Source organism: Vidua chalybeata, chromosome 1 (assembly GCF_026979565.1).
Source record: "Vidua chalybeata isolate OUT-0048 chromosome 1, bVidCha1 merged haplotype, whole genome shotgun sequence".
Classification (NCBI taxonomy): Eukaryota; Metazoa; Chordata; class Aves; order Passeriformes; family Viduidae; genus Vidua; species Vidua chalybeata.
The window spans coordinates 14,780,615-14,795,720 of record NC_071530.1 but is presented as its reverse complement, the minus strand read 5'-3'; the positions used below and the strand labels follow the sequence as shown (position 1 = coordinate 14,795,720).

The 15,106-nt window shown below is 37.3% G+C and overlaps 1 protein-coding gene across 2 annotated transcripts in view; it reads left to right on the top strand.

The window, feature by feature from the left end:
* Positions 1-14,839, top strand: part of ZEB1 (zinc finger E-box binding homeobox 1) — a 119,877-nt gene extending 105,038 nt beyond the window's left edge. For both annotated transcript variants that reach the window (XM_053949227.1, XM_053949220.1), the window contains 5 exons: positions 724-926; positions 5,934-6,039; positions 6,831-8,641; positions 10,103-10,283; positions 12,353-14,839. In XM_053949227.1, the coding sequence (XP_053805202.1) occupies positions 724-926; positions 5,934-6,039; positions 6,831-8,641; positions 10,103-10,283; positions 12,353-12,906 (2,855 nt within the window). In that variant the 3' untranslated portion in view covers positions 12,907-14,839. The remainder of the gene's footprint in view (positions 1-723; positions 927-5,933; positions 6,040-6,830; positions 8,642-10,102; positions 10,284-12,352) is intronic.
* Positions 14,840-15,106: the final 267 nt, after the last annotated feature.

Here is a 15,106-nt window from a genome sequence, read left to right as displayed (position 1 = left end):
AGAAGGGGTGGAGCTAAAACTTCATAAATGGTGACTTCTTAAAATAGACATGTAAAATTAATATTTAGCTTCAATCTGGTTTCACTTTTCCCTGTACTGATACAGAAGTACTTTATGAAAGCCAGCAAAATAGATTCCACAGATCACATTAGACTCATATTTATGGCCACACATTTGATCTCTGTGCTTTCTGTCCTGCAGGCAGTATATTGTAACACATACATATCTGTGAATCATAGAATGGTTTGAGTTGGACAGGAATTTTAAAGGTCATCTAGGTCCAACCCCCCTGAAATGAGCTGGGACATCTTCAGCTTTATCATATTGCACAGAATGGTCTTGAATATTTACAGGAATGGGAGATTTGCCACCCCTCCAGGCAACCTGTTGAAGTATTTTACCACCCTTACAATGAAAAATTTCTTCTTTATATCTAGTCTCCATCTACTCTCTTTTGGTGTAAAACCATTCCTCCTTGTCCTATCAGCATATTGTGCTGACTCTCTCCAAGGTACATTGGGGCAACCATACCATAGTGTGGGAGCTTGCATAATACCTGTGGAAAAAATCTAAATTATCACTAGTCCTTCTCTAAAACAAATGGAGCTTCCAGCAGCTGCATGATTTCTTACAGTAATTGGCGTAAACATAAAGCCTGTTTGTTGCTAGTATTAAGTTTGGAACTGGTTTATTCAAGTCTGGTGCACTGTCTCTCCTGTGTAGGAACACCTGACGCGTTTTCCCAACTGCTCACCTGCCCGTACTGCGATCGGGGGTACAAGCGTTTTACCTCTCTGAAGGAGCACATTAAATACCGCCATGAAAAGAATGAAGATAACTTCAGCTGCTCCTTGTGCAGTTACACGTTTGCGTACAGAACGCAGCTGGACCGCCACATGACATCTCACAAATCAGGAAGAGACCCAGTAAGTGGCATTTGAATTAAGGGTTATTGTCCTCTGTAGCAACGCTGTGGTTTGTTATGTGGGCAGAGCAGGTAAACTGTTCACAGCAGAGCATCTGTGTGCTGATGGTCCAGTCCCAGAGCACACACTCAAGCTTGCTGCTCAAGTCAGGCTTTTTCTGTAGCTGTCAAAGGTTGAGATCTCAATTCCTATTTTCATTCATCTAAGCAGTAGGGTTGTTTTCAGAAGTGCTTTATTACATTTATAGGTAATTTGTTGTTTTTTTTCTGTTCATTGGCTACCACTGCATAAAAATCATGACTTAAATCTAATTTCAAGCCTTTAATGAAACATTTCCTTTTTTTTTTCCATAAGTCTTGTTTGAATAATTCACAATTTACTGTAGCATTTTTGCCTTTAAGAAACAAACCATTGTGTTGCTTGAACTGTGAGGTACAGTTTTTAAATGCAATTAATGCTGTAAGATAATATACAAATAATTAGCATTTAAAATATGGTGTTTCAGTACTAAATGAAGCAACAGAAAAGGCTAAAGATATAGTGAGTTTGTTTTCTCTGGTTCATGGGCTGACCTGAGGGCACGGGTCCCTGGAATATCTTCCATGAGTTAACCATCTGATCATTACAGAAGATCCTGAGTCTCTGTTCTCCTGTCCCTCTTTTTATTTTCTTTTTTTATCCCCACAATGTCCCAACATCCATGCCCAGCACATGCTTCCATAGCTTATCAGAGATGCTCTAAGGCTCAGGAATCAACTGAAACAGTCAGGAATTATCAAGAGAAAAAAACAGATTTTCCACCACCAAGTTAAAGAGGCTTGGAGATGTTTCCTTCAGAGGACAGACTAGAAAGATTCATACTCTTCAGAAACAAAACAGGAGACAAATAGAACAGAAAAATGCAAAACTGAATGTAAAAGTAAAGGTACTTCCAACATTTCTGGTAGCACCAAACCAACAGGCTGTGGCCCAGAGTAAAGGAGCTGCTTTTTTACACATTGGCTGTTAACCTCCATCCTACAAAGTATCACCAAGTCCAACAATTTAACAGGCTTAAAAATTTATTATACATTTTTATACATGAGTGTTCACATTCACTGGTCAATTAAATCGGTACAAGAAGTATTGGCCATCATGCTGCACGGATTTTATTGTCTCACAAGCTTTGGAATAACCTCACCAGCATATTCTGGTGTGGCAGTTCTTTTTTACTCAAATACGCTCCCCATGAGCAATTAATTTCTGTTTCACTTCCTTTTTGGCTTGGCTTGTACTTTAAAATTACTTTCATCTTACATATTAAATTTCTACCTATAAAATCTATGAATGCTATTTATGTAATGCTTTTCTTGTGGGCTACCACATTTGTTTTCAGTCTTTTCAGTTACAAGCCTAAAACCATAAGAATAAAGTAGTTGGGGGAGATAGAAGCCTTTCCCATACTTGCATGCAGTTTGAATGAAAAAATAAAAAATACCAAGTGAGTAAACACTCAGAAGAATTGCTAAAAAGGGGAGCTTAAACTATATTCCCACAAAAATATTTTAATGGATTTATACTTTTGAAGGCACAATTTTATTTGATTAATGTTGTTTCTGTGAAGTATCTGGAACTCAGTATTACACCCGTTCTTTTCTCTCAAGCCATAGCCAGAATTAAAACTACAATAGTTTAGACACTTGGTAAATGTGAAATACTTGTTTGTTTATGTTATTATTGCAAAGTTGTCATGTCTTTAAAATTGGTTGCATATACATGATTACATCATTTATGTAATGGAAAATTTTGTTGTTAGTAAAGTATAGACCTCCTGGCTGTGGATCTTAAACAGCTGCATGTTTAAAACTTGATGTCTTATTCCTAAAGAACTTCACCTGACCATAGATTATTTGGATAACTTCATTAGCTGCTAATGTCCTTCATGTGACAATTTTGTGATTGTTCTGTACAAAGAAGCAACAAGCAAAGATAAAATCTAGCTTAGTGAAGGCAGTGGAAGGGGTACCTGCACACTGCACCTCCTTCTGAGCCAGGGGAAGATATGCAAAACTTCTGCTCCATCCAGCAGAGAGCTGAGAGCCATCCTGCACCTTCTTCTTCTTCTTCTTCTTTCCTCCCTCCTCCCCCTGCTCCTCACGGCACCCTTGGCTGCTCCTACACCACTAACAGTTGGTAGGAGGTGATGCTGCATGTGTCGTCTGCCTTCACATGTGAAGCACCAAAAGAGATGTGTGTGAAAAAGTGTGAAAAAGTGCTTCTTATATTGGTTTTAATTTTTTTCTCATCAATTTATGAAGCACCCGTAGGTAGTCTTTCAGAATTTCACAGTGTCATGCACACTGCTGAGAAATGGCAGTTCTTGGAAACCACGGTCAAACCATCTGTTAAAAAAACCCCGATATACCTGTAATTTCTGTCTTCCAAATAACGTTTGAGGATTCTCATTAACTAGTTTTGTTCTCTGGTGTGAGAGGAGTGGGCTTCAGTCCTAAGCACAGTAAACATTTGGTGCAGGGAGGTATTAGTGGCTAGTTACAGACCTTAATGCTGGTGTCTCTTCTTTCAGTCCTTGAAGAAGTGCAGAAGAATATTTTTTGAATGTTGCAGTTAATTCTTTTATGAGGAGAAACCAGCAATTATGTACAGTGTATTAGAAATATATCACATGTCACAGGCACAAACTAATGTAGCTTTAACAGTGCTGAGATGGGGAAGACCATTTGAATCTGAGAAAATGAAGGTGAAAGTATTACAGGTGGTACTTTGGAGAAGTGTTAAGATTTCTCAGTTACATTTAAAGAAGATCCTTTGAAGTAATTCTGAACAGTATTGCAAGAGACAGCAAGAAATCTGAACAGAGAGTTACAAATATAAGAAGCTAAGGCAAAATAGATTTGGAAACACTATCTAGCAGAAATCTTAAAGCACCTTACAGCTATGACCAGGAAAACAGGAAAACTCATTAAAAATTTGGTAAGTGGAGTGTGGACTTCCATGCATTAGAAATAGATCATTAGATTAAAGACTGGAGCAGAAACTTTTCTGACAGATTGAATACATGCACTGATACTTAGTGTGAATATTTATGTAGTCCAGGACCTGCAGTAACTGTATATATCCTGAGATCTGTTAGCTCGTATAATTCAAGACAAACAGTAATAACTGATTCTCAGCAGGCTTAAGTAAATCCTGACACGGTCCTCTAGACTCATTGGATCATTAAAGTGAAATGCAGTGAGTCAGTCACAGTCTTCTAGAACATCATCTTCAAGGGACTTAGTTAAACAGAGCTGAAAAGCCATGTGAACTAGCAAAAGACAGCTGACAAACCCGGGAATGAGGGTCAGGTGCTAATCGGGATAAATTCGAGTGGAGAACTCACTGCAGAGCCCAGGGGAGGCAGGGAGCTGCTCGTCCTGAGCAGGATGGGAGCAGTGTCTGCTGAGAGGTAAAATCTGCAGCTTAACCAAATGCTTTCCCAAGGGAACTGTTGAATTAGAGTATATGGAAGTAATTTAGATGATCTTATTTCAATTTGTCTTCTGTTAAAGGAGGACAGGGAGTAGAACAGGAAGGATTGATAATTTGGACAGCATATCTCATAGCAGAGAGTTCAGACTTTCATCCAGCAACCTGCACAGCCGCAGGTTCTTCAGATCTGCAGGCATGTCTCGCAGCAGGGTCATCATCCTGTGTGTTATCCATCCCTGCTTCTCCAGCACAGTTCTCAGCCCCTATTTGTCCTGTCTGTGCTCAGGAAGAGTGCTAGCACCTGGTGAGCATCTGCTCCCAGTGCTGCCAAGCACAGCAGGCCAGAGCCAGGGGTAGGAGTTCCCCCCATGCTTTCACACCAGAGGCAGCTGATCCACACCTGCTGGTGGTGGTGAGCAGCCTGCTAGTCCCTAGAGTCCATGAACAGCTCTGTTCATGAGTTTATAAAAATGCTTACCCCAGTTACCAAAAATCTGCAGTGCATCCCAATAGTGGTAGAGTATCGTTTTGCGAAGTGAGCTCTACTTAAAAAGGAGCTGCTGGGTTTTTCTAATAAACAAGTTGTTTGAACAGAAAAATTCCTAGTTCCTCTGTTTTTTGTTGGTAATTAAACTATTTCAACTTTAAAAGTGCATGTAATTTTTGTCCTTAAAAATACACATTCATAGACATATAGAGTTTGTGGTAAAATTAAAGATTTTGAATATATGTGTCACGTAAATACTACATATATTTACATATCTGTCTTTGCTTTTGCTTTTTTTTAAACTAGTATAGCAATAAAGATAAGAACAATTTAGAACTTAACAATAAATGCTCTCACAAGGCAAAATCTAACAAAAATAATCACAGACCTTCAGTGCAAATGGTGAAGAGGTTTGGTGTTGTGTACTTGGGAAACCCCTCCATATTTTTATTTGTTTTGGTTTGGTTTCTCACATTTATTTTGCAAATTAATTGTGACCAAGAGTACCTTTATTGTCACTAAGCTACCTTCTCTTGAGCAGTCCTGTGGCATCATTGTATAGAGGGATCCAAGGCCAACAGTAAGCCCTGGAAGCATGTAAATGGAAAAATCAAGTCAACCGATTAAAGTTTAAACAGGTTTCTATAGACTTTAATGTTTTTCTATCCTGCATGAAATATTCTGTGGGTACTGGGCTTGGGGTTTTTCCCTGATGGTTTTGCTTTCACAAGTAGAACTAGCATTCATCCTGGAACTTCCTACTAACATGTCAGTGTAAACTTCACCTGAATTTAGGAGAAGGGGCAACTATATTTTGAGTTTGTTTTGTTTCTTTCTTTCTCCTGTATCAGATTTATTCAGAAGAAATGTTTGCCTCAGTTTTCACCTGATTTGTAATTTGTTTCCTTTTTCCATACCACCTTGAATCTCTTACAGTTATGGTTGATTCTTTTTGGGTTTGTATGGCATTTTCTCTGATGCAATGTGAAAATACAAAGTGTTTCTGCAAGATGCTGTCCTGTACAATAATTAAGACTTCTTTCTTACAGAGACATGTGACGCAGTCTAGTGGGAATCGAAAATTCAAGTGCACTGAATGTGGAAAAGCTTTTAAATATAAACATCACCTAAAGGAGCACCTACGAATCCACAGTGGTAAATAAATCAAGCATTGAATTGAGTACAAATGTTGCCATTTCTGCTCTTTATAATGTTGATGTAATAGCAGTCTTGTAAGTGTAAGTTTAAAATACTAGTGTTTTCCTTATATTTTTTCCTCTGGAATACTGCAAGCACTGACTACAGCCTTCAGCTGTGTGTGGGAAATATGTAGAAAAACTCAAGAGGATTTACAGTTACAACTTAATCTCTTACAATGAAGGAAAACTTGACTTGTTGCAAAAGAAATGGGGACATCTTTCTGGTCCTTTGCACTTGTCTGTTTTTTCTTCAATGTTTGCAGATCATTCTGTGTGTTACAAGCCTTGCTAGAGAATTTTAATTGATAATAATCAGGACATAAGAAATGTGCATTCCTCCTGCGGCTGTAATTGACATCATTTGAGATTAGTCATATTAAAGTAGACTCAGGACACAATTTATTAGATAAGTTATAAGAAATGTTATATAAGAAGTTAGTGATGGTACAACTTTAATGAAGTTCAATAAAATATGTAATTGTCAAATAGAGAAATACTGGAACACATGATCATGTGGGCTCCATCCTATATCTAGTGGATCACAAACTTATTAAAGGAGCCTTGACTCAGAGCTATACTCTTACTGTTCAATTCACTAGATAAGATTTTTTTTTCCCCTAGGACTCTTTAGGAGGTCATTATGATGTATTTGTTCTGGTAATTATTGTTTGATGAAGTTACGCTGTAACCTGGTTAACTGTTGCATATGCCTTTTCTCTTTTCTTTTTTATTTTTTCTTATGTTTAGGAGAGAAGCCATATGAGTGCCCAAACTGCAAGAAACGTTTTTCCCATTCTGGTTCATACAGTTCACACATAAGCAGTAAGAAGTGTATTGGTTTGATGCCCGTGAATGGTCGAGCCCGGTCAGGGCTCAAGATGTCTCAGTGCTCCTCCCCTTCCCTTTCTGCATCACCAGGTAGCCCAGCAAGACCACAGATACGACAAAAAATAGAAAATAAACCCTTGCAAGAGCAGCTTCCTCTTAACCAAATTAAAACTGAACCTGTGGATTATGAATTCAAGCCCATAGTGGTTGCTTCAGGAATTAATTGTTCAACCCCTTTGCAAAATGGGGTTTTTAGTGGTGGTAGCCCGTTGCAGGCAACCAGTTCTCCTCAGGGTGTGGTGCAAGCTGTTGTTCTACCAACAGTAGGTCTGGTGTCTCCCATAAGCATCAATTTAAGTGACATTCAAAATGTACTAAAAGTGGCAGTGGATGGTAACGTAATAAGGCAAGTACTGGAAAACAATCATGCTAATCTTGCGTCCAAAGAACAAGAAACAATCAACAATGCATCTATACAACAACCTGGCCATTCCCTCATTTCAGCTATCAGTCTTCCTTTGGTTGACCAAGATGGGACAACCAAAATTATTATCAACTACAGCTTGGAGCAGCCAAGTCAACTTCAGGTTGTTCCACAAAATCTAAAAAAAGAAAACTCTCTTCCTGCAAATAGTTGCAAAAATGAGAAATTACCACAAGATCTCACAGTGAAGTCTGAGAAAGATAAGAACTTTGAAGGAGAGACCAACGATAGCACTTGTCTTCTTTGTGATGACTGTCCAGGAGATCTTAATGCACTTCAAGAATTAAAGCACTATGAAACAAAAAGCCCTCCTCAGCTTCCCCAGCCCAGTGGAGCAGAAGCTGAGAAACCCGAGTCCCCTGTCCCATCAGAAGCCGGGGAGAACAACTTGTCTCCTGGTCAGCCACCTTTAAAGAACCTTCTGTCGCTCCTAAAAGCGTATTATGCATTAAATGCACAACCAAGCGCAGAAGAGCTTTCAAAAATAGCAGATTCTGTAAACCTACCACTGGATGTGGTAAAAAAGTGGTTTGAAAAAATGCAAGCTGGACAAATTTCTGTGCAGTCTTCTGGACCATCTTCTCCTGAACAAGTTAAATTAAGCAGTCCTGCAGACAATGATGATCAAGCAGCAACTTCAACTGTGAGCGAACCCCAGAACAGCACAAACAACTCACAAAATCCTGTCAGTACAACGAAATCTCAGACTTTACCAGGGACTTCAACTCTGAATGGTTCACACAGTAGCACGCCATCTGCATCACCACTAAACCTTTCTTCATCAAGAAATTCACAGGGTTACACGTACACGGCAGAGGGTGTACAAGAAGAGCCACAAATAGAACCTCTTGACCTTTCGCTACCAAAGCAACATGGAGAACTGTTGGAAAGATCTACCATAACTAGTGTTTACCAGAACAGTGTTTATTCTGTCCAAGAAGAACCTTTGAACTTAACTTGTGCAAAAAAAGAACCACAAAAGGACAACAGTGTTACAGACTCTGATCCTATTGTAAATGTAATCCCACCAAGTGCCAATCCCATAAATATTGCTATACCTACAGTCACTGCCCAGTTACCTACAATTGTTGCCATTGCTGACCAGAACAGTGTTCCCTGCTTGAGAGCTCTCGCTGCCAATAAGCAAACCATTTTGATTCCACAGGTGGCTTATACATACTCTACTACAGTTAGTCCTGCAGTTCATGAGACACCACCAAAACAGACCCAAGCCAATGGAAATCAGGTACTTCGGTCCCCATATTCCTACATGATGTACGTATGATGTATTCGATCTGTATCTGTGCTGAACTAACAGAAAACTATCAAGGTGAACTAAATAAAAATATAAATACAGCTATCAGGCTTATTTGACTTGATTGTAAATAGGTAATAGATATTACTGTTGTGCCCTCTGCACAGCTAGTTAGCTCAGGCAGCTTGAATCCAGACTAACAGAAACTATTGTACGTGGACAACTCAGTTATTCTCCATATTTAATCTTCTAGGACATTAGTGCTGACTATTTTAAAGACTATCTAATGCCTCTGATCAAAAAGCAAAATAAAAACATGGCTTTTGTTTTTTGCTGGCTCTGAATCTCCTCTTTCCCCATATTCAGAAAATAAACTCTTTGGAACTCTTGGTTACTCCTTTTGTGCTGCTCTGCTTCCTTGGTTTGCAGAGTAGCTGAATTCATCCTACACCGTAATGTCACTTTAAACAAAATGCAGATATATTCTCAATTGAAAGTCAGGGAGATATTTATCTTCATCTGCCATTCCTGTATCCCAGCTTGTTCCTCCCTGGGTACATCCAGATGTGATTTAATTGGGGTCAGACCTCCTGAGAATCATCTGTGAACATTAAGGTAGAGACAGGGCAGAACAGAAAAGTGGCTGAGTGTTTCTACTTAAATCTTAGAAATTGGCAGTCTAGCATTTTATTCAGGCTTCTGTATTGCCAGAGACTGAGGAGCCTTGAAGAGCTACAAGGCTGCTTATATTAAAAGTTTGAGGCTAACATGTACATGCTGCTGATGTCAGTAGAAAATACTGTGCTTTTACAGGGAAGCTTAAAATGCTTAGAAATACACAACAATTATATTTTTGTTTACTTTTTTTTTACTATTTTGTTTTTTGTTTATTCTTTTGTTAACTATTTACTAATGACAGTGTTTGAAGTCCCCTAAATTTTGGGTTAAATAATACTTGTGGTAGTTTCACAAGGAAGAGGGTAGTCAAATATGCAAATTTGAATGGTAATTTAAATAGCTTTTTTGTGAAAACTTCAGCAAAAACAGTCTTTTAACTTCATAAAATCTGTGAAGCAGCAAAAGGTAGGTGACCAGCATTAGCTGAAAAATGCAGTTAGGTGGCAAATTTGCTCTTCCCACTCACTGAAGTGCTTTACAGGTCTGTAATATTGCATTTATTTTATGGTCCCTAAAATATGGCACACCAGCATAGCTTAGGCCTGGCCAACAGTCATATTTGGATGTGATTAAAACCAGTCCCAGTGAGGAAATCTGCATCTGGTTGGTGGCAAAGACTGCAAAGCAGAACAATGCAGTAAAGGATTTTTTTAAATTGTGGAAGTCTAAGCAATTTTGTTTGGCTATTTATGGAATTGAGTGGGAATAGCAGCTTCAGTTTACGTGGGTGACTTTTTTAATTGAAGTTAACTTATTTTTGTAATTTTTCTGAAGGATGAAAGGCAAGACACTAGCTCAGAAGGAATATCCAATTTAGAAGATCAAAACGATTCTGATTCAACACCCCCAAAGAAAAAAATGAGAAAGACAGAAAATGGGATGTATGCATGTGATTTATGTGACAAAATATTCCAGAAGAGCAGCTCATTATTGAGACATAAGTATGAACACACAGGTATGTACTAGGAAAAGACTTTTCTGATTGTTATTTCTTTGGTAACATGTAACTGATAATCTCAACTGGAATGCAGTTCTCAGACAGTGTAGAGAAGTGTAGCAGTCCTTACTATCCGTGCTAAGCTTTCTTTAGAAACCCCTGGTTTTGTATATTTCTTTGACAGAACAGCAATTCTGTCTTTCTTTAAATTTGTTAGACCTAAACCTTAAATAGAAAAAGGGGAGTTTTTGCATCTGGCTTGTGGATAATCATCTGTGAGCTGCAGCTCACAGATGAGGATATATTATATCCTCAGATGAGGATATATTACTTATAAATTACCTTGCCTGGATATAAATTTTGAAAAAATTAAAAAGAAAAACTGGAAAAAAAAGGATCGTGTATGTATTTGATACTGTGCATGAAAAACAGCGTGCCTATCTGGCATGAAGGATTTTCCAATTGAGCCACATTTATAATGCCCTGAAGTTAACAGCTTCAGCTATTCATTAGACATAGAATCTAACTGCTAATGAACACCCTTTTGGCTTTGATTTTTATTTTTAATTTCTCATAGTTGTTCATTTTGGCTCCAGTTCTGGTATCTTTAAGATTATTTTAATACCTCTTGCTCTCTTATTTCCTCTGTGATGTCTTAAAGTAAGAATTCTTTCTTTTATTGGTTAGGTGCCAAATATATATTGGGTTTTGTATTATATATTCCTTTCTTGCTGGCTCTGTTATCTTTTCTTTCCCCACATCCATAAAGTAAACACTTTAGAACTTTTGGCTACTCTTTTCATGGTGCTCTACTTTCTTGGTTCACAGAGTAGCTGAATTATTATATTAATTATATTTTGTATATTAACACTTTAGTGTTATCTCACATATAAAATTAAAAGCACAACAAATTCTTTTTTTGTCTTGATCAATTTTCTCAAGTTGTATTCATTAAGGGTATCTAATTTCATACCTAAGCTGTCCTGAGACCCTTTTAACTCCTCCTTTTCCTAGTAGAATTGTTCTTCCCCTTCCAGTTTTAACTTCAATGTAACATTCAAAATCATAGAATCATTTAGGTTGGAAAAGACCTTTAAGATCATTGACTCCAGCCATTAACCCAGCACTGCCAAGTCCACTGGTAAACCACATCCCAAAAGTGCCACATCTACTTGTCTTTTAAGTACCTCCAGAGATGGTTCCCTGGGCAACCACTGCTTGACAACCCTTTTGGAGAAGAAACTTTTCCTAATTTCCAATCTAAACCTCCCCTGGCACAACTTGAGGCCATTTCCTCTTGTCCTGTCACTTGTTTCTTGGGAAGAGAGACCAACACCTGCCTCGTTGCTTGTTTGGCATGAGATGACATGGATGTGCTGGTCATCTGTGTAGTGTGACCAGAAACTTGATGTCTTACTGTCTTTGTCTTTTATGTCTGAGCTAAGACTGCAAAGTTGGTTTGTGTAACAACTTTAAAAGTTAAAATCAAAATAACACTACTAGGCTCCTGATACATTTATAAAAACTCTAAAAAAAAGACAGTAATTGCAAAAGAGCAGAAACACACTGAGTGAAACAGATTTATTTCATGTCAATGCAAGTTTTGTACATAAAGCATCCAGCCCAGATTTTAGAATGATTTTTCCTTTTTCCTGTATCATGGAAGGACTTGGTACACCAAAACTAATGTAAAAGCTTAGCTGATTTTAAATTGCCATCAATATAGAAAAGTTAAAATGGTTTAAATTTAAAAAAGTTTATGCAAGAAAAATGTCTCATTTTCTAATTTATATTTGCACCTTTTTTGTGCTAGAAGTTATATGTAAGAATATCTTTATCCTCCTATGATGAGTTCTCCTAAAAAACTTACAAATTCTGTAGTGATTGTGACAATGTACCCTTGCACCTTCGTCCTTTGGGCTCAGGAGAGAAACTCAGGCTGATAATGCATGGAGTAGAACATCTTGTTATATAAAATTTAATTGATGCTAATATGTTCACCAACAGCATTTTACAATGAAAACAGCAGTGTGCATTTTAAAAACTTCAGCTACAAGATACCCAATAGTTTGTGCTTTATTTTATAGGTAAAAGACCTCACGAGTGTGGAATCTGTACAAAAGCATTTAAACACAAACACCATTTGATTGAACACATGCGACTGCATTCTGGGGAAAAGCCCTACCAATGTGACAAGTGTGGAAAGAGGTTTTCACACTCGGGGTCTTACTCTCAACACATGAACCACCGCTACTCCTACTGCAAAAGGGAGACGGAGGAGCGCGACAGCGCCGAGCCCGAGGAGATGGGCCCCGAGGTCCTGAGCAGCGAGCACGTGGTGGTCAGGGCGTCCCCCTCGCAGATCGACTCGGATGAGAGGGAGAGCCTAACCAGGGAAGAGGAGGAATACAGTGAAAAAGAGGAAGAGGAGGATGAAGAAAAAGACATAGAGGGACTTCAGGAAGAAAAAGAATGTAGGGAACTACAAGAAGTAGGGGATGCAGAAGAAGAAGCAGCAGTAGAAGAGGAAGAAGGGAAAACTGAAGGTGACAAGAACGATGAAGCTGTAAATCAAGCAAGCAATGCAGAACCAGAAGTTATACAAAATAATGGGCAGGTGTCAGAAGAAAATAATGAATAAAGCTTACATGCTAGGTTTTTTCTATAAGGAAAAAATAAATTGGTAATGAAGTTCCTTCTATATTATACATGCTTTTCATGGAAACGCAGTAGCCTGTATACTGTGATTTCTGTTCACTACTGTGTAAAAAAAAATATATATTAAAAAAATGAAAAGAAAAAAAAAATAAATCCAGGTGTGCCTGAACCTCAAACTTAGTAATTTTTCACAGTTTTCAAAGTTAGGAACAAGTTTATAACATGAAGCAGATTAGAAAAATACAGTGACTCTGGAAGCAAAGATTTAACAGGTTGTAGGAAACCTGATTATTAGACAAGCATCTGGCATTGTTTGTTTTATCAGTATTAATTTTCATTCTTAAGTTGATTAATTTTTAAACTGTACAATTGGGAGAGATTTATATGATTTTTTTTTTTTATGGTAAAACATTTCCTAAATCCGCTTCAGTATTTTCTTATGTTTTACAATGTGAGAACTTCTGCACTACAAAATTCCCTTTTGCAGAGACGTGTAATGCAGTTGCAAACAGTGCTTGGCTACCTTTGTACATTCAACCTAGAAGGTAGCAGTTTATGACATTAGATGTTGTAGTAGAGCATATTATCATTTAAAGTGTATTGTTAGCCTTAAGGAAGAAGATGATAGAAGAACTGAAGTTTCTTACTCATGTGGTTAAAAATGTAGTTGAGAAGATTGTCGTTGAGTTCTGATTGCAGGGACTAACAGTGTTAATACTGGTAAGGACAGGAAAGTTGTCAAAAACAGTGTTTGTAATTGTGTTTTGAGTATGTAGTAACAATATGAAGGATATGATATGAAGCTTTGTATCTCCTTTGGCCTTATGCAAGACCTATGTGCTGTAAGTGCCATTTATCAGTATTACAAAGGCTCTAAGCAGCCTTTATCCAATGCGTGGCCTACAATAACTAGCATTTGTTGATTTGTATCAAACTTCTAAACTGTTCATGGGGAAAAAACACTCAGCCATCAGAGAAGTAAGAACACTGGTATATTTCATTATTTAATTATTTGGTGGTATTTTGGGTTAATACCTGACTTGCAGAATTTCTCTACAATAATTACAAGGGAAATTTTCTAATCTGCTTTATTGCTTTATTGGTTTACTTTAATTTCAGACACATACATTACATGTTATCTGGCTCATAAGTATTTTCAAATGTTAGTTATTATGGACCCCATTTATTAACAATGTTAGCTGATTTTTACCTATCAGTATTATTTTATTTCTTTTAGTTTATAGATCTGTGCAACATTTTGTACTGTATGTCTTCAAACCTGGCAGTATTAATACCCTTCTTACTGACATATGTACCTTTTTAGTTTTAGAAAACTTTTATATTTATGTGTCTTATTTTTATATTTCTTTATTTATTACACAGTGTAGTGTATAATACTGTAGTTTGTATTAATACAATAATATATTTTAGTATGAAAATTTGGAAAGTTGATAAGATTTAAAGTAGAGATGCAATCGGTTCTCTTGCATTGAGATTTGATTTAACAGTGTTATGTTAACATTTATACTTGCCTTGGACTGTAGAACAGAAGAATTAAAATGGGAATGTATTAATTTTACAATTGCAATCAATTCATTTTACCTTTACCCAGTTTTTAATATAAAGCTCTTAAATTTTGAAATTCACTGTGTGACTAATAGCATGTTACTCTGCAGTTTTATTAAGAGATTAGTCTAACCATAAAACTCTCATTTCCTTAGTAAGCCAAATTAGAATAATCTTATAAAACAGTGTTGGGAACAATGTTTAACATTTTTGTGCCAATTTGTTCCTGTATTCATGTATGTATGTTACAAATCTGAAACTTCATTTTTAAGTTCCTTGTTACATCATGGTCATTTTCTAGTTTTTTACCAGACTCCCCATCTCACAATAAAATGCGTCAACAAGTCTGACTTACTGTCATTATTCTGGTAATGTAGAAAGTGCATTTAAATTATTTCTAGGAGAAGTTACTGAGACACAGCTGCAGCTTTGGTGTCAATCCTGGGTTTCAGTGCCTGAGGAGCATAAGGAGCACGGAAGTGAAAGAAGGGTTTGAACTGTGTGCAGGCGCAGGGATTTGCTACATTAGTTCATTGATTTACCAGTATCAGGAGAACAACTGAGTTTTCAAAATGAACCATGTGGGAAGTTCTTTTGGGTAATTTTATTTTTCTGTA